A 20,633-nucleotide genomic window follows, 5' to 3' on the forward strand; every position below is an offset into this window, starting at 1 on the left:
TAAAAATAAGTACTTGGATGAATCAGTGTAGTGGGCATGTACTTTACCTGTTGTGACTGTCAGGCTACTAAAATGTGCATTTGTTATAGTGTCATGCTTTATTTTTCTGTCTTTGCCGAATGAAAAACTGTTGGATGTGATTGTGCGCCGCCTTTCAGAACATCTCTTCTGAGGAGGGAGGCAAGGCCACACACATGACAGACAGCGCTCAGTGAACCTGTTAAACCTGGACTGTTCAGAAGATGTTTACACAGTTGATGCCACTCGCTATGGAAACATCTCCCACTCCATCAGCCACAGCGTGAGTGCACAAATACAAAGACACTCAATGGAAATTATCATTCATTGAAATTCAAAATATAGGCCAATTAATTACCAAGAGAATACACAATCATATGATGGCTGGAATTGAATCAGGCTCTAATTAAGATTGAAAAATATTTCTGTCTCCGACCCCCCTCCACACACACACACACACCCCTCCACCCTCCCCCACCTCATTTTGTTTTGAATGCCAGAAGCATAATCATTTAGTATATGGGAGTCTTTTTGTTTGCCGTGTCAGTGAAATCCATGTTATTTGTTCTTCCGGTGGGGAAAAGGAGATTTAGTAAATGAAGTGTTTTATTTAATTGCTCTGCCTTCCCCTGTCCTGGTGTGACCCGAACCTTCAGGTTTGCAAGGTGTTATAAACCACCTGCACCATATGCTCCCACACCTAGACGTCTTTTCAACATGTAGCATCAAGCCTGGAGAGGAGCTAACAACAACATGGAAAATACATTTTATTTTATGCTTTATGTTTTTTGGATATGGTCCTGTGAAAGTGTGAAATATTCTACTGCAGCGTGATACTTGTAAAATGACTCATCCAGATATCTCGGTATAAAAACATGTGAGCTTTAACCATCCTTTGTAATAACATTGATTTTTCAGGATTATTTATTTACAATAACTCTTTTCCTTGGAGGCTTCCAGCACTGCCACTTGAAAAATCTGCTATAGAATATCAGTCCTTTGTATTGATTTTCACATTTTACAATCACCACTACTGGATTTTGTTTGCAATTAAATGTTCTCTTCTAGGATACCTCAGTTGTCCTAATGATGAAAAACACTCTATATCATGTGTCAGGTTGTTTCTGTTATGGAGAATGAGGATATTGTATTGCTAGTTCTGTTTCTTCTAATTCTACTCTATTGATGCCTGTCTGAACTTAGTATATCTCTACAGTTTGCTCATCACTGTGCATTTCTTGTGATGTTTATGCTTGAATCTTCACATTCAGTGTTTGAATCCTATTATTCTGTTATCCTCATTGTCTGCTGTATGATTTTTACAACACATTATATTGGAATACGTTTTTTTCATAAGCATCAAAATGTACATTATTCATAACTAAAAGTATTGCTGTTTTATTGTGGCTGCTAAGTATTAATAGGTTTTACACCATTAACTCACTGTGTGAGTCTTCAGAAACATACTTGGTGGATCAATCCACGTTTTATGTTCCCACTCTGAGTTGTTCAGTTCAAGCCCTGTATTACAATTCTAAACCCTAGATGTCTCTTCACTCTTTTGTGTATTTGTGCACTTGCCTCCATAGATTTAAAAGGTTAGTACTGGAGTAAGAAAGCATCTTTGTATACATCCTTTTAACTCCATAGAGGTTGTTTGGTCAATGCACAGTGCACAATGCACAGGGAAAATGGTCCAGAAGATTTTTTTTTTCATTTGACGCATTGAAGTAAATAAAGCTAGACTGATGTTTTACAATTAGCTATTTTGCATCATGATTTTATTTGTTGAACCAAATCTTTTGAACCAAACAAGTACATAGTATGTGATTTTGTGGTTTTGTGGTAGTGTCTATTTCCTGTGACCCTACAACATCCAATCAGGTCAAAACTCAAAACGCATCAAAAGTAGAGTCTTTATTGATGAGTGGGCAAAAGAACCACCTCAGTTTAACTGTACAGATACAGAATATCATCTTGCGAAGGAATGCCAGACGCAAAAATCATGGACCTCATTTCACTTTTCACTTTGTCTTTCCACATCAACATCTGTACAATTTTTAATCCCCAGTCTTGGATCTATGAAATGCAGTGGAATGCATGCTAATACAGAATGCTGTGCAAGTGTCCACATTTAGAAAATTGACTGCACAAATATGCATATACCTATGCCTAACATAGGTCAGACATTTTCATTACATGAATCTTAATTTGGAGAGCCAACTTGGTGTAGTCTAAGCCTATTTCCATACACCAAACATCTCTCAAGTCGTGTCCCGCCCCGAAACATAATTGAACGCACTGTGACCCAGACACTCAAATGGTGACATTTATGCTGAAGGGAAATATAGGGGGGCCTGGTCACATTCAAGTTTCCTTCATGATAAGTGCCACTTAATTTCTTGAACCAAAACCATACTTTGGAAGCATTCCTAAGCTCATCATTTGCAAATAAATGTTTGAGTTATTTGCAAATGATTTTTTTTAAACGTCACATACATCATCATTCAAGTCATTAACTCCCAGGATCTATGTTTGCAATGCACAAGTGATGTTTTCTAATTATTCTGTCCTCTTACTCATTATCCATCTGTATTTCAAATTTGCTTGTACATTGCCATCAAAATCAAAATACATTATTGTCAGTTGCAGCAATCTCTTCAAAGGATAAATTTCCATAAGATAACTGCTCAATTTGTCATGGTTTTAAGACTAGAAAATGAGGTTGCTTTCATATTGACTCAATATTACTGGAACCTATTCTATCATCATTATTTCTCTCTCCTTTCTCTCTCTCTCTCTGTCTTTCACTCTCTCTCCCTCCCCCCTCCCTCTCTCCCTCCTCTTCATATCTCTCTCTCTCTCACACACACACACACACACACACACACACAAATGCTATATAAAAACACACAAGCAGGAATATATTTTCCTGTACAGTCTATACAATATGAAATCAAGTCATATTTCAAAATAGTGTCATCTGCTTAACATGTATTGTTTACAAATAAAGGAAAACAGGCAATTTTTATGATACAAATAAACCTGACACGCCCTAAATCAAGTCCAAAAAATTAAGCATGTTAGGGGTTTGGGTTCACAACAGCTATTTAAATGTATCCAAGGGTTTCGTGTCCACTTGATATTTTGCAGTCTCCTCTGAATCACATGAAAAGGCGTCCAGGGTCGTCTAGCAATCCATTCAGACCCTTTGAGTCCCTTGATGAGTTTCGAAGTTAGTCACACACTGAACAACATTCTCTATCAATAGTTCACCAGTACATTTCCGCAAGGATTTCAACCCTCTGTGTATCTGTTTTATGTCTCATGTGACACAAAAGCTAATTCTCAGTAGAAAGCTCTAGGGCGTGTCCCTCTGAAATAAGGCAACATTATTTTAAAATGGCATCTGTCATACTTACTTGGTGTGGTGATTGTTGTGATCGTTCCTACCTATTAACCATACAGTACATGAACAGAAACACAATCCATAAAAAGTGTTACCAGGACTTCTCTTATTGCCCTGTTCAAACCTTCTCACCTGCCGCAGAAGAGAAACTGTCGGACATTTTCATTCAAATATCAACATTCTTAATCAAATGGCACTGCGCCTGCATTCGTTGGCAAACTTTCATTTTGTTGTGTGAGACAACAAAACACACATTGACACTTAATCAAGGTGCATTACATTACTTCTACTCTCCAAATGTCCCTTCTAAACATGAAACATTCCCCTCATTAAGATCGTCGCTAAGCCAGCCCGTACATTATCACATGATGCAGTAGGCCTCATCCTGGGGCAGGTGTTGTTTAGTCCTCCAGTAGGTGGGCAGGTGGGCTCTCAGCACTTTCCTCAGGTCCTCGTTGAGCAGGAGGCAGAAGATGGGGTTGACTCCAGCCTGGGCAAAGCTCATCCACACCGTGATGGACAGGTACCTGTGAGGGATGGTGCAGGACTTGACAAACACCCTCCAGAAGCATGCCACTATGTAGGGAGCCCAGAGCACCAGGAAGAGCAGGGTGATGGTGTAGAACATCCTGCCCAGCCTCCTCTCTGACCTGACCTCTTCCATCCCCAGCAGCCGCCGGTGTTGGTTGTGTAAATTTTGCCTGATGCCCAATAGGGTGGGTGGCATGGGACCACGGCCGAACCCTGCAATCCAGTTAGCTGCGGCCTGACCTGTGGCCCCGGGACCATGGAAAGTCCAGTTCTGGCTGATAGCTGGCACCAGCTGGACAGGTTTCATCTTGCGGTGCCGGTACTCAAACAGCAGCAGCTTGGCGTAGAAGCCGTGGGTGGCCAGGACCACCACAGCCAGCATGAGCATGAAGCCCAGGGTGTCGTTGGTCTTCAGGTAGCGGTGTTCGAAAATGCACTGATCCTCATCGCGGATGAACTTGTATGTCCCCACATCAAAGACGGGCGGAAACGCCATGGCAACGGCCAGAGTCCACACCATGCAAATGATGGCGGCGCAGGTCCAGATGGTCATGCGCTTGGCGTAGAATCGGTGGTGGGCGATGGCCAGGTAGCGGGTAACAGCCACACAGAACAGCATGAAGGCAGCGTGAAAACAAAATAGCACAGCCATGAAAGCCACCACTTTACAACTCAAGGCACTGTAAGTCCAGGCCGAGCTGTTGTGGACGGAAACCAGGACAAAGGGGAAGCAGGCAGCAGAGCGAACTGCATCGGCCAGGCACAGGTCCAGGAGGAAGAAGTAGGGGGCCTTGTGGAGGGCCCGGTCTCGTAGGACCAGGAGGGAGACTAAGAGGTTGCCTGCAAGGCTGACGCAGATGATCAAACCCAAGAAGACTAGCTTAAAGTAGGCAGACACATCTGAGGCAGAGATTCCTCCACTGTTGCTGCTGCCACTACTGCTGCTGCTGCTGCCGCCTCTTGCCAGTCCGCTCTGTGAGGCCAGCACAGCCAGCAAACTGCCAGGGCCATCGATGGCAAAGCTCTGGTTAGCCATTCTACCACCTTCCACCGGAGCTGCGGTTAGGGCCCTTTATCAACACCACTGATCCTCCTACAGCCGTCGTGTCCCACGGCTCTCTCTTCTTACAAGGAGAGGCCGTGAGGATCTATTCTACATGACAGACTCATCTTTCCTCTTTGTCCACAACCTCACCACCTGCGAATAGAGACATAAATTGTGAGGGCTGCCACTTGAGTGAAAAGCAAGATGTCTGACATGTTTGTTAGGTCTGAAACAATCCACTGACAGAAACAAAACTTGGAACCAAAGGCATGGCTACAGAAGTGGTGTGTTGGGCAACACTGTGGAAATCTCTGCCTTCCTGTTTCTCTAAGGCTGGGATCAGATCAGCAGCTCTACAGCATGCCAGCTCCTTGGCTCTCTCAGTAATTACCTTGCCCGTTGCTAAGATACAACAGCTCACATACTTTGTGCAAGTGTGGGTGTTTGAGTGAATGCATGGGGGTGTACAGGGGGATGGAGCAGACACAGTACAACCAACACTAGGCATGCCCAACAAACAGAGATGTTGTAAATGAGCAAAGAACATTTTATGCTTTCTCTCTGTTGCTGTGTGCATGTGTGTGTGCGTGTGTGTGTCAGTTAAAGAGCGGAGGGTGTAATCTGTAGGATTCACAGCATATAACAAATATGAGAATACAATGCCAGGGAGGCAGCCATTTGGTTTTACCGTGCATGAAGTGTTAGACATTGAAAATTCACTCATGGAAATGTTCATTGTGATTCATATTTCCATAGCTCATTCTTGATGTATTTGCAAGGAACATGAAAAAACCCTTGTTTGAAGAAAGGATTAAAAAGAATAATGACATTTTAGTCAATTGAAAACCAAATACAAGACCTAACCTTTGTACACACCTCACCTAAAAATCCCTTTGTAGCCATAAGGCAACGATATGAGGTGTAACACATAACTGTGCTTGTCTGGGTGGGCGCTATGTAGGCCATGAAATGCAATATGATTTGACGTGAATGGCCTTATATTTTCCATATGTACCAGACTTCTACCACCTTGACAAATGGCATTTCACCTGATTTGATGGCTGTCCTGTCAGCTAGGCCTGAACCATGTATAGCCTAAAGTGAAAAACAGATGAACAGGTGTCACAATCACCTCTACTGTGTGTGTGTGTGTGTGTGTGCGTGTGTGTGTGTGTGTAACCTACCTTTCATCCTTTCATGTTTGGATTTATTCTTCTCACACGTTTAGAATTGATCCGAGTCGCTTTGTTTCACTATTTGTTAAATTGAGAGAAAAAACATTATGAAGCCTCATGCTCTTGCTGTGCTGTCAAGCTCAAACAACACCTGTTATGCATAAATCCATCGCAAGGAAATCGAATTGAGCAACATATAATAAACATAACACATTACAAACTATCTAATAATCAATAGCTGATCAAATAATCCAGGATGAGGACTCTAGGGTTAAGCCACAGTTAAGGTATACAAAAAAAATATTCACTGCCACCCTTTTACAGTTTCATAGAGAGAAGGATGTGTTCATTTGGTCTCTGTCTGAAAATCATCCGAGAAAACAGATTTTATGTTGCATCACGTCGAAGATGGATTTCCAGAAGACTAGAACAGACGCGAAAAAATATCTTGTTCTGTTCATATATCCAAATGATGTCAGATTTTCAATGCTTATAATAACCCACCCACAAACGTTAGAGAGAGAAAAAAAAAAGATCGCGCATCCCCTCAATGAATATCGTCTTGGCATGTATATTGGCTAATGGCACCCGAACAATTAGTCCACATAGACATCAGCCTCGATACATTTCTTTTTTTTCATCTTTGAGTCGAAAGGCTATTTATTTACCCTGAACAGTAATATGCAGTCTTTGTTTTGCTGTCCAGCGAAGGTAGACTACAGCTCAATAGTCCATAATAAAAGCCTCCATCACAGAAAAATACATTTTTGAACAAATCCGGCATTGCCTCTTGAAATTCACATCGCAAACACTGTCGAAATCACGATAAAAATCAAAAATAACACGGCTGGATTAGGCGAATTATTCCTGAATAATCCCAATTATGGCTGCTTGCAAGGAGGCAGCTCGCATATTCGCGGAATCCGTCGGTTTTGTTCGGAGAGCGAGAGAGAGGCAGAGAGAGAGAGAGAGAGAGAGAGAGAGAGAGAGAGAGAGAGAGAAGCAGAGAGAGAGAGAGAGAGGCAGGGAGAGAGAGAAAGGCAGAGAGAGAGAGAGAGGGAGAGGCTGAACTGTGGAACATTGTAGGCCATAACATTAAAGTGATGTTTTATTCTAATCCTCTCTGAAATGATAGGCGCATCATGCATGACACGTGCTTTTCAGTATGTAGAAAGTGTGGAGCTCGAGCTGTCAACAAACTTTCGCATGTCCTACGTTGGTTTTCTTTTTTCCTTGGAGAGAAACTGGGCTGATGGACCCATAACGACACTACAGGCCTGGTCCCTAACCACCGTTATGAAATTTATGAATTATGAAACGGATGGTCCCGGGCCTCACATCTGATTGGCTGAGTCACCCTCCAAGTCGTTGTAAAATACCCAATAAACGCAGTTAAACAGTTAATTTCAGTATCAATGCGCTAACCGAAAATCACTTTCTAGCCACTTTTTCTTAGTTCACCTTATGGCCTATATCTTACCGGTACTTTGTCGCTTAGCAACCAAGTTGTTTAGTTACTGTTCAAGATATTGGTTGGCGAAAGAATAATATTTAACTATTATTAGGCTACCATTAAATTAGTATCGTTAAATGTCCAATAAATGCAGTCAAATAGTTAATTAAAATATTGCATGGCAAAATAATAGCCTAATATTTAACTATTAGGCCTATTATAATAAAATCATTAGCTATATTGATTCAAGTTAAATGGTTTTTTAATATAATGATGTGTCACTGCTGTTTGGTGTCATGCCTTGCAATGCCTAGCTCTTCTAAAATCACTGTTAAACATGGCTCTCAATGACTTATTGCTTAAATATGGCATTGATTATTTCAAAATGAGCCTCTGTTGTAGAATCAGTTAGCCACACATAGAAATAGATCCCCACCCTTTTCCCTGCAGTTGTCTATTAAATACAACAGTATTATTAATGTATCATAGTAATATTTGTTTTAAGGCCAGATATATCCTAGCATAATCATAAGAATACCTGACACTAGGGAGATATTCAAGGACTGATATAGAGACAGCAATGGGTTTTGAATGGCTGTGTTTCTTAAGTTAAATACAAGCTATAATGGGTTGATTCAGCAGAGAAATACTTATTTTGCACCTTGAAGTATGTAACTCTTCAAGAATACTGTATATACAGTATGTGCACACGATTTGTATGCTCACAAAAGTATAGACTGGGTCTTTAAGAAATTAGCCTACCATAATGGAATGATCAGAAATAGTCAGTGACAAATCATCAGTCAACTATGTAGCATCTGAGGAGGCTTCCCTGGGAATTGTCAGCCTCCAAATAACACTGATCTCAGTTTACAATTGCTGCTCTGCGCTGCACTGTAGCACGACACCATGACTTCAGTGCAATGCATGACCTTTGGCTTATATCTGCAGCTCATGTTGCCTCTGTGTATTTCCACTTGATGCAAAGCAGGATATGCTCCAGAGATGGAGGGGCTAAAACCTCTGATGATATTTTAGTGGTCTGTCAAACTATATTTACAAAATGTCCATTGCAGTGCCGTTGCTGTGCATGCAACTGTTGTATATACATTTCTAAAGTGCAGGTGAAAGAAAGAAAGAAAGAAAGAAAGAAAGAAAGAAAGAAAGAAAGAAAGAAAGAAAAAGACACACAGGGCTTCAGAGTATACGACCATATTTTATGGTAATACACTGGAAAAACTTTCATCACTTCAAACATGTCATACAGTGGTTCAGTCTGTCTGTGAGGTTGTCAAAGTAGTGCTATAGGATCGAGTGTTGTGCAACAACAATGTGGGTTAACAAGCATGAATTGTCACTTACTCTTTGCAAACAGAACAGTAGGAACATGTATTAAATGACAGGTGCAGTAGCCAGGAGGCAGATATTCTCTAAAATAAAAATATCACTGCCATATGTCATACAGGGCAGTTTTCCACTTGTTTGTTTTATCCCTTCTCCAGCAGGATCCATTTCAAAACTAATGTTTAGGCAACTACTAAAGGTCATTAAGTCATCATTTTTTAAACACTAAGACAAAATACTGTGCATAACCATGCTTTACAAATTCCATTTGTATAACAAACCTCATTACTGAGAAAGTTTGGCTTTTCAGAGTGTTCCGCTATGGAATCTTTTTTTTTGCTCCTCAATAATGACAAATAATTACACATAGAGTTAACTATGGCAGTGTGGTTAGACTCCAGTTATTCTGATACAACCTCAGCTACATTCACAACAAAAACATCTACTGCAATATAGTACTGAGTGTATTGGAATATGACACCAGGTACACAGTATCTCCACATAGCAAGAAGAAAGTAATTGCAAAGTACTTGCAAACAAACATCTGTTATAATACAGATGACAGTGTGATTACAATGCTGTTGTAGAAGTGGCCCAATTAACCAATTTGTCCAGAACTTTCTACCTTTTTTCAGTTATTGTGCATTGAAAATATTTTCAAGTTCTCTGTAGTCTGTACTATATTGTGAGGAGTTTAACAATCTAAATTTTACCAATTACTTTCTGCTCACATTGGACATTGTATTGACATTGAAAATATTCACAAATGGAACACCATATCTTTTTCTTTTGATGAAATCGCACATACATTTACACTCACACAGGGACACCTAGAAACAGCAGCAGCAACAACGACTAGAACAGGACCCACATGTGCTTCTAACTTGTTTGCTTATTTTGGAATCATGAAAAGGCACTTAACTGGAAGAACAAAGTTAGATCAGTGTAGGAGAAGGAACTACTCTGCCACAATCAGAAACAAAGCAAACCAAAAAAATAGTCCCACTAAGAAGAGGGCACTGGGTTCCTGCAACTCTACGGAGAGAAAGATGACTCCGCTGAGGAAGACGATGGATGGTATCAGATTCCTGTCCAAATCACGCTCAGGCTGGGGCTTTAGTGGCTTGGCAACCTTCGACAAGGTGTTTGGTAGATTCAGTAATAATGTGTCAGGGGAAACCTGGAGAGAGTGCTGCTTCTCTTTCCTGGCCTGGGTAGAATTAGGAGGTAAATTCTGGCTCACCTCGGTGACACCTGTAATCACTGAGGTGTTGTCTGTGAGTGCAGGTGATGGTGCAGCTTCACCTTCAGCTCCCAGAGACACCTGGCTCTCGAGGGACAAGAGGGCAGCTGGACTGTTTTCATCATGCGGTGCAGAGATGCTTGAATCTTCTGATAACCCCGCAGCCAGTTCCCTCGATCTGACTACAACCCCTCGCTTAAAGCTCCGAGGAGTCACACTGGGAAAAGACTCATGGTCAGCGGGCGGCTCAGGAGAAGGGTGACTGGCTAGGCTGCGGGACAGTCCGTCCTCTCCGGTTGGCCCAAGGTTTGTCTCTATGGTAGGTGGCCACATACTCGAGGCCACTGAACGAAGGATTCCCTCTCCAGGCCTTGTCTCAGTCAGCAGGTCTTCCGTATCACACTCTTTGCGTCTAGCAGCAGTGTGTCTCTCTTGGACTTGAAGGGACTCTTCCTCCTCCTCTGTGTTCTCATTACTAGGGATTGCCTCTTCAATGACCTGGGAGATGGCTAGGCTTGCCCTTGTTAGCAGGACTTCCTCACCACTCTCTAGGGATGCAACATCCGTGTCATCCATTAATGCCCGTCTCTCAGACACTTCAGCGTAGGATGAAGAAATCTCTGTTTGTGGGCTAGTGAACGAATCTGAATGATCTGCTGAGGGACTACTTGAGGCAGTGAGTGGCTTCTCAGTGTGGATGGAAAAGTCTTGCTCCTTCTCTCTATCTGTGCTGATCAATTCCTCTTGCTTCAAACTTTCACATTCTTCAACTGAACCCATCGCCGCCTCCACCAGAGATGGCTCAGTTGTTTCAAGATGTTTGCTGCATTCGGATGCAATAAATAATTCTTCATCAATGGTTTTCGGTTTGATTTTGGAAGACACGTAGGGCGATTGTTCACTCGGAATCACAGTGGCAGTGGGCAGCGTGTTAGTCGTCGATGGACGGAAAATGTCTGGAATACCAACTTCCTCTCCAATGGCCTTTAATTTTACCTTTGAGTCGGTCTGTGAGGCTCCCTCTTCATTTTTTTGGAATCCAGGATCAGCCTCAATGTCATCGAGTGATGTCTTCTTCTCAAAAGAAGCTGGATGGACCAGGGAAATCTCTGTTTGAGAGCTACTTTTAGTTTTGTACTCACAGGGATCCAGGCTACATATCGGTAGGTGTGGTAGGGAAGAGGTTGAGGCAGACGGCAGTGCGGAGGGACGACTGTCTTTGGGCTGCTCCGAGATTTGGTTGCCTGATTCACAGTGGAGTCTGGGTAAAGGCTGTGACTTATTTGGCTGAACTGGTTCGCTGGCTTGGAGTATAAAGGATATCTCTTCATCATCAGTGTGCAACATGGTTTCGGAAGACATAGAAGGGAACTGGTCACCTGGGGATACAGGGGTAGTGGACAGTGTGCCACCAACAGATGGAAGCTCTTGGTTGGGTGGGACTGGGGGACCAGAGGGGTGATCTGCAATCTGCAAAAGGAAAAAGTGGAGACAACAGTGACAGCCAGGAGAGTATCAAGACAAAGGGGAAAAAAATTGTGTTTCACATTAACATTGCACACGGAGAGAAGAAAAGCATTTTACCGCATACTAATGCTTTTCTGTGAAATGGATTCCATGCTGACAGTGTAATTGTGGAGAAATGCAAACAAAACAAGAGCAGTGTGATGGGATTAGCCGACATTTTTACACCAAAAACGTTGGCAAAAACGTACAATGTAATGTTTTGACTTTCCCTGACATGAGTACAAAATGCTGTAAAGAGATATTTCCTCTGTGATATGGCAGTCTGAGGTGAATCAAAGATGCTTTCAGTTAACTGGAGTCCATACAATTGGAGTGCATCCAAAGGTGAAGAAAAACTGTATTAATACATTTTTTTCTTAAGTCAAGTCAAGTGAAGTCAAGTTTTTTATAAAGCCATTTCATCACAAACCATGTCTCTCTCAAAGGTCTTTACAGAGAATGAAATAATAACTATTTTACTGTGGAATTCAATATAAAATTGACAGGTGCAACTCCACTGAAAGTGTACTTACTGTATTTTCATATATAGATCTGAGGCAGTGATAAGTTTTTTTTGTTTTTTAACCATCAGGAATTGGACGCTAATGCCATCCTGAAAAGAATCACATACTCTATGCTATTCTCATGTTTGTCTAGCCTAGTCTAGCCTAATATCCCACTGAGATGTTGAAGGGACCTGATATCAGCGTTGTGGGCAAAAAAGAAATACAGAATTACTAACATTTTGAAAAAGTCCTACAACCAAAACAATATAAAGTTTAAGTAAGATATGATATTAAATGCTCAACAAATATTTGTCATTGACACAATTGACCACAAATGAAACAAGAGGTATGTATAATTTTGCATGCTGAATTTTTCTTTTATTCTAATTTCATGCCTCATAGGTTTTTACACCACATACTTTCCTAGAAGATTGTTTTCACTTTGACAGAACAGAGTACTTTGTGTAGATCTCAGACAAAAAAAGTCAATTTAGAAAGTATTTCATGCAGAACAAAATGAGTAAAAACCAAAGGGGACCCAAACCTTTGCCCATGACCAAATGCTCAGAAAGTAAACTATGGAAACTGTGGATACTGGCTAGCGAAAGGTAATTATACTGACACCTTTTCATTTGAAAATTATGACCCTAAATATCTAAACATTGGTTGAAGTTGATGTTGATAGTTGACCATGGCTATGTACTCACCTTAAATTCTAATGTTCTACCAAAATGAAAGATGGCTTCAAGTGACATTATACATGTGAAATATTGATCTAAAAGAAACATAGACAAGCTAGATAAGTACAGGCCTAACAGGAAGATATCTGCGTAGTATCAGTCAGATAGGTGGAAATTTTGCCAGCACCTCAGCCCAGTAAAACCTGACCACATGCTATCAATCCTATGCTGCTAGAAGGTGGGCTATAATAAAAGATCCAGCGCAATGAATGACAGCGCACTGATTTCAACTAAATCAGGAAAAGTTTGATGATGATTTCTAACACAATGAGCATTCTTTTTTTCAGTTGATGATTAGATGGTACAAAGCTTGTAGGACTGAGTGAGATAATATTTCTATCTTTGGTGAACAATTATCCAGTGTTCGCCAGCCAGCAACAATGGAGGAACAGAGATTTTGGCTAGTTTGGCAAGTAGCTGGCTGGCTACTGTCTGACAGACTATGAGGCACCTCATCTACTACGCATGCTGTCGACCAATCAGAGCATTCATTAAAACCTGAGTGTAGGTGACAGCATTTGCACCAGGAAGTAGGTTTGAATTCTAAATCTGTTTGATTCTGTTGACAACCAGATTTTTTCTAAGGACGTCAGTCAAATTTCCACAATGGTGAAATTTAGAATATTTTGCGTAACTTCACATTAACAGGTCCTTTGTTAAATTATGCCATGAAATTGAGAAATATAATTATCATTGCACTGGACCTTTAATGCCCAACTATAGGCTGTCTGAGGTAGTTTAATCAACTTTATGCAGACCAACTGTTACTTTCGTCTTCTTCTGAAATAATATATTTTTTTCAACTTTGATGTGATTTATGTATGGAACCAATCCAAAATCATCTGTTGGTTGCCAAAATGCTAATGCCAGCCCCCTGGTAATCCCAGTTTTAAGCAGCTCAACAGTTCGCTCTCCCACCCTCTTATTAGAAAAATAATAGAACATTGCAAAACCTTTTACACTCTAAAATGCTACAGCTTACTATTTCTTTGGTAAGCCAAAGGTTCAATTTAATCACTGAATTGTACTTAGCACCACTTTGGAAGTTAGTGTTTACACATGGCAATGCTACATGCAAGCTTGCTGCGGGGTCATGGTGGGAGAATTGTGCTCTGAAACAATCGTTTTTATAATTGCAAGTTTGGGATCTTGACAGAAATCCCACTAAAAATGTAGTTTAAATGATTAATTGATTTAAAATTTTTAAATCAATCTTTGTTCCAAGATCGGGGGCCGTTTCAGATGAATCACTAACATACAAAATGGCCGCCTTTGCACCAAAACTGATGAGTCTAATCAAAGCAAATAACAATTCAACAAAACATTCTCTCCACCTTGACTATAGCACATTATGGGTGGACACCACTACTATAATCAATAATGATGCAAACATACAGTGGATTAGACAGGTTGTAAATGATGTTAGTCACTTGAATCACTTAAAATTGAAAAAAGGCCATAAATCCAAATTAAATGGACCCATGACGGGGGACAAGAAAGCAAAGGGGACAAAAACAAGAACACCATGCATGCTGATGTGAATACAGTAAGAAGCTGACAGTGCAAGTAGCATAAGACTCGTGCTGTAGCAGGGTGGAGCAAGACATTACCTAAGTTGTGGCTGAAGCTTCAATGAGCTGTGAACAATATAAACAACCAAGCCAATCATAAAAATTAGATATTTTTTTAAAGTTATAAAAGTTCAAAAGAAATGTTCGTTATGTTTTATTAGGCACATGGCTTGCATAAAGGGATAAAGCACTTAGCCTGCTTACCTGTTAAATGTGATTGTATCAACAACTGCATGCAAATCAAGATAATTTGGACATAATCCAGCTAGTCATTTGCTAAATGTTTGTCCTCTGTTGGCAAGTAAGCCAACAAGCTATTCCATTCCAAACATGAAGGACTTATTTCAACTTTTCCAGGTCACAGAAAGTTCAAAGAAGATACATATCCCCAATGAAACCTCTATTAGTTTATGATTTATTCCATTAGAAACTGTTGGTGGAGAATCCCTTCTTACCCAGTCTTCATATTTTACACTTACCTCTACGTCGATCTTTGGCTGTATGATGGTTGGGCCAACGGGTGTGGGCCGAAAAGGTTGGGACTTGGAGGGGCCTGGGTCCTCTGAAAATGAGAAAAGGATAAATATGCTATAAGAGGATGATTCATCTGTACAGAAGAAGCCTGTGACTTTATTTCAAAGAACAGAACTGCTGATATTATCTGCATTTATTAAGTATAAATAAATGGATCAATTATACATCTCTACAAATGTCATGCAATACCATCATATCGAATTACCCATTATATTAATATTCAAATAATAACATTTTCTATAGGGCATGTTCTCAGATAGTGAAACATGTCTGGTGGTGATATTGCATGACAGCATTCATATACCTTCATCCCTGTCTGACTCGTCCTCGTAATCGTAATCGTAATCATCATCCATACTGAAAGAGACGGAAGATTTAGGTTATGAGACAATAAACTCATAAAGACAAAGCCATTCAAAAGTACATTCTATAAAACAATCAAGTATCTTTATGATTTTACAAATGTACATATTACCCAAGACATAATTGAAACCTCACAGAGGGATCTTGTGCTTAGATAATAACATCGTAATAACAGTGCAGTATTTGAGGCCTAACAACAATTAAAATACACTCAGTGGCCTGTATTCATTTGTTGAGCTGACTGCACCATATGAGGAAGCCGCAGACAGACATATGAAAGAAAGAAGCTTAGATGTACTGAGTTTGCAGCTGAGGCTGAACAGCGAGACCAGAAAGGCAGGTCCACCCTGTGGAAGTTGGGTATCATGGATTTGTAGGCTCATCCACTACCACTTAATTCAGGAGTAAGTGGTCCTGTCTGAAATAAAAGGACACCATTTTGGATCCAAAGATGGAAATCTATCTCATGGTTACAATAGGAGTTCATGTATATATAAAGGCGGCAGAAGTGGGTGGTCATACTACACCATCCTCAGCTCTTGTCACTGTTTGTTTTGCATACTTAAGCTTATTGTTTGTTGATGCAATTCAACTCCTTAACTGTTGAATCAGCCGTTTCAAACTAGCACGGTCAGCCGTCCCTTTGGCGAAACAGTACTGGTACAATTCAGTTTCTGAACTGCTGAGCAGGCTGAGCAGGGCATTTCGAGCCAAAAGGGTCAGCCATGATCCATTCCATTGGCCTATTGCTGTTGAGATCAATGGTGAGGTCAGATATTACTGGGTGAGATATTGTAGTCTGAGGCTGAGCGTCAGTGTAAGTGCAAATACAATGTAAGTCTGTGCAAGTGCAATATCGTGTGTAGGTGATGTATCAATGAGTATAGGTCTGATCAATGGGATGACTGAACTCGTTATTGAGCGCTCTAGAGGAGACATGGGCCTAATTCAACTAAATGTATTTCTCTTGATGACATACATGCTCTCATTCACCACCCCACGTTCCTCTAACATCCAACACAGGTGTTTATGTGCTCACCCTAAACAGAGAAAGGGAAGTTACATCAGATCCCAAGTATATGTAAATTCAGGAACATTAATAAACAATTTTCAATAAAATGGAGATTGAAGAGGCTTCCTAGTGGCTCAGTGGAAGGAGCGTACCATGTAGGAGCGACGTCCTGGGTTCAAATCTGGCCCAGGACCTTTGCAGCATGTCATCACCCTCTCTCTCCCAGTCTTTCCTGTCTCTCTACTTTGAACAAATAAGGCTTGAATAAGGGGAGAATTGATAAAACATAGTAATGATCCATTTTTTTTAAAAATCGTCTTCAAAAGCATGAAGCTGCCTAGAAACTGAGGAAAGGTTTTCTGTCATATAGGCACATTCCTTCCCAAGAGGGGAGGGGGAACATTGGCAAGAGTCCACCCAAAGGATGCCAAATGAAATAAAGGTCAAGAAGTGTGATGAGCATGTGACAAGAGCTACGCAAATAGAATGGAAAAAAACTGCCATGCTGTTGATGCTCCCTATGCTTACTGCACTTCCAGTTTTGTGTCAGTGGGGCAGATGTGTGTTCAAATCTGACAGAGATCAGACAAAAATCTAGATATATTTGTGGTGACATGCAGTGGCCCAATTCACCTTTTGCTAAGTCCCGCCCCCCCCTACTGTTAAGTCAAGCTTTCTTGCTCCATCAGGGCAAGCACTCCTCAACAAAAACATTAGGTGCACTACCAAGAGAAATCCATAGTAATCCATTGTAAAAATGGACCTTTGATTTTAGAAAGAAACAGACATAAGTCTTCAGATACATTTGAAGGTTACAAACATGATGTCAGCCTGACTCAGCAGTGAGCTGATGTAAAAAAAGACTAAGATTGAGGCAAAAGCCCACCGGTCCCACTGCAAAAGTCAGCAACCTCATCACTTGGCAATCAAGGCAGATGACATTGAAATAAAGGACCTGCAGCCAATCTCAGCTCCAGTCATATAAGACAAAAACAGACTGTGTACATTCAGTATCAGCCGTAGCTCCCTGGCTAGCAATATCTATGTTTACCTTAGGTGGATACAGTTTGGTTAAACATTTGCTAATCCAACAGAACTTCAAATCAGGAACTGGAACTATGTCTCAATTGGATTCATATATTTTATACATTTTGGCACCTGGGACTCTTTGCACCCCATAGTTACCTGCTCCCAATACATACTAACCCTGTAAACATGTGAAACTCAAATTATCAGTCAACTTCAAAAGCCCTTAATGAATGTGGTCGCTGTGGTGGTGTGTGTTGGGTCTGCAACCCATCTGACCCCATCCTATTTCCCAAGGCCTGCGGTGGAATGAAGACCCACATGACAGCTAGATCAGTTTATATCCTGAACCCTCAAACAACCATCCCTTTTATGGGTCTTTAAGCTTGGGGGACTTTTCCTTATGTCCTCTGCCTGTGTCACTACACATTGTGAGATTCATCTTGTGCTTTCATGTTGATGTAACAATAAATCACGCATTTAAATAGTCCTCTCTGCTATTATCTGACATTAACGCAGTAAAGGAGGAAGCAAAGGGGGTGTGTGCGACAGACTCAGAATACGCACAGGAAAGGGGCCAGTCTATTCCATTGAAATTGGATTGGTCTGATGTCAGCTTTGGTTCCTCTAAGGCTCTGATAGAAAAGGTCAGAGGTAAATCTTAGTGCAGGGAAACGCCAGGGCTGAAAATGACACCTGCCCTTTGCCTATTTTGATCACCCACGCACACCACTGGATGATTGGCATTCTGAGAGGGGTGTGTACTCTCTCCAAAACACCTCTCTCCCCTGCTGCAAAGGCTGAGGACACCAGCCTGTATAAAAATCAGCCTGTCCCACATGCAGCATTGTGTTCTAAACAAACTTTACCAACACTTAACCAGGTGGCTTCGGTGCTTGTCCTGTGTCCTCATTATGTAACAGAGTGTGTGGCTGTGGCTCTTAACATCCTGCTTAACTTCAGACTTGGGTTCTTATTATGCCAAAGACAGTCTCAGGCAGAGTCACTGAACAAAGCTGAATGCCCATTTCACCCAGACATGTCACAGCTTGGCCTCAGCAGGGTGTGACTAGGCCTCTGGAGCTCTGCAGTTGTATAGCACACCGCCCACACCTTGTGCTTTTGTGATTTTATTGACATCTATCTCTTTATGAGTAGATGGACAATATAGTCCCTAAACTAAAATGTACTAATGCTAATGCACTAATGCTTAGGTTGCTGAATCAGAACCTCCCTCCACCTCCTCTCTGCCTTAGAGAATCATAGTTTTTCCCTGATCAAAAGGATGTATGGATTGCAAGACAGCAGGAGACTCATGCTTGACCTCCAGTAATTCATTCTGTGGTGATCTCTCTGTGGAGGTCAGAGGTCAAAGGAATATCTCAGGGGAACTTAATATTGCTACCTCCCGCAACTAGCACACATGCGTGAAAACCATCTTCATCCCATGTTTTCTGCTTGACAATGGAATGCACACACGACAGGAAATTTACCTGTACATTTTTGGAGGTTTCAGGATACCTCTTATGTCTTGAATGCCGGTGCTGGTTTGAGCCGAATCGTCTTCGTAGGACAGGAGGAGAGTCACCACGTAATTCATGTGTGAGTTATTAGCCCAGTAATCACCATCAGAGGTTTCATAGCGAACAACAAACTCAATGCGGGAACCGTGTGTGTTATAAGGTGGTGCGAAACACAACTTGAAGGAAAACTTGTCAGTGTCCCCGTCGTGAGAGCCCTGCACATACTCAGCTGGGTAATCAAAATAGGAAGCCCAGTTGTCCATGGTGGATCTGATATAAACTGCTTTGTGGAAAGAGATGTTCAGGACTCGAATTATCCCACTAACGGCAAGTGGCTCGTTCTCTACTGGAGACAGCAGCTCAACCTCCACTTTATTAGTGTGCACAGCCTGCAGCAGGACACTGTCGGTGGGCGCGTGAAACTCTGGGTTCACATGATAGGTCGGTTCTCGCTCTGGCTTCCGATACCTTGCCTGCTCTTCCTCCCACCTCGCATCATCCTCTTCATCGTCCGAATCGAAGGCAACAAATTCCTTCACATCGGTCAGATCCCCACCTGTTGTATCGGCAAATGACACTCTCCTCCTGGCGGCAGGCAACGCCGAGTGGATCCGCATATACTCGGCGGTCTCGTCAAAGATCGACTGGCCTCGCTTTCTGGGCACCGGGGAGCATCTTGGGATGAGACGGACGTCCTCGGTATCATCATCTTCATCATCATCGTCCAGGGGGGACTTACACTCTCCTTCCTCGGCTGACTTGCCAGTTTTGATCGTGGTGAAAAGGCCCTCTTGACTTGGGATGGATAAGAAAGACATTTCTGCAGTTGTTTACTGTCAGGGAAGCTGTGCGCTGAAGAGAGCACATATGGCGTCTCCAAAACACTACCAAATATTTCAGATTTGCGCAGCAGTGGCCCGTTTAGATCCAGCGCTGTTCCTGCGTTACGCACAGAGCCTCCTCAGTCAACGTGGAGCGTTAAATGTCACCCATGGAAAACTTGTCTTTACTGCCACCCCTTGTGATAGTCTATCCCTCTGGTTTACATGACTTTAGTATGCATCGCTGTTTGGCTGCTGTTGCGGAAGGAACAACCTCTAATTTTAGCCCTGACCCAACGGCACTCCGTGCCCCAAATGTGTCTTTTAAGTTGGTATAATCCTGCGACTCCCCCTTGTTTCGTTTGGTTCGGGCAGGCTACACGCCCACTTTAATACTACATCAACTGAAAATGCGATATAACACATCTAGGTTATAGTATCTTTTTGGAAATACTGCAAGTCATAGTAAGGCATTTAGACACCCTCCTCAACGAATGACACCCTCAAAATAGTTTTGGTATAACCTGCAGGCATGTTGTCTTATCGGACGGAAATGCACCTTGCTATTATTTCGTCACCATAATTTAATGGTCAAAAATGCCCCGGCAGGTTATGACAAATACATTTATCTATTTCATCCATATTATAATTTAGACTTGGATCGATGCTCATGTAGGCTACTATTCATGCTATGCTATAGGACAGTGATTCTCAACCTTTTTCATATCAAGGACCCTTAAATGAATACACATTAAGGCAACGGACCCCCATGAGATTATGTCTCTCGGACCCAAATCTGACAATATTTTTATT

At 41.6% G+C, this 20,633-nt stretch overlaps 2 protein-coding genes across 4 annotated transcripts; both read right to left on the reverse strand.

The window, feature by feature from the left end:
* Positions 1-3,788: 3,788 nt before the first annotated feature.
* On the reverse strand, positions 3,789-4,994 carry LOC139660774 (probable G-protein coupled receptor 173). Of its 3 annotated transcripts, none has more exons than XM_071539004.1 (2): positions 4,901-4,994; positions 3,789-4,858 (listed from the first exon to the last, which is right to left on the reverse strand). In XM_071539004.1, the coding sequence occupies exons 1-2, from the start codon at positions 4,992-4,994 to the stop codon at positions 3,789-3,791; spliced, it is 1,164 nt and encodes a 387-aa protein (XP_071395105.1). The 3 variants fall into 3 exon arrangements, with proteins under 3 accessions (XP_071395105.1, XP_071395104.1, XP_071395103.1); XM_071539003.1 differs by having other exon boundaries at positions 4,898-4,994; XM_071539002.1 differs by having other exon boundaries at positions 3,789-4,994.
* Positions 4,995-8,865: 3,871 nt separating this feature from the next.
* LOC139660767 (protein phosphatase 1 regulatory subunit 3A-like) lies at positions 8,866-20,044 on the reverse strand. Its single transcript, XM_071538992.1, has 4 exons — positions 18,970-20,044; positions 15,380-15,432; positions 15,021-15,103; positions 8,866-11,688 (listed from the first exon to the last, which is right to left on the reverse strand). The coding sequence occupies exons 1-4, from the start codon at positions 19,815-19,817 to the stop codon at positions 9,934-9,936; spliced, it is 2,739 nt and encodes a 912-aa protein (XP_071395093.1). The 5' UTR covers positions 19,818-20,044; the 3' UTR covers positions 8,866-9,933.
* Between the last annotated feature and the right edge of the window lie 589 nt (positions 20,045-20,633).

The sequence above is a fragment of the Centroberyx affinis genome, unplaced genomic scaffold (genome assembly GCF_046629955.1).
Source record: "Centroberyx affinis isolate AG114_WGS23_722 - 3 ecotype Tasmania unplaced genomic scaffold, CSIRO-AGI_Caff_v1 ptg003381l_1, whole genome shotgun sequence".
NCBI lineage: Eukaryota > Metazoa > Chordata > Actinopteri > Beryciformes > Berycidae > Centroberyx > Centroberyx affinis.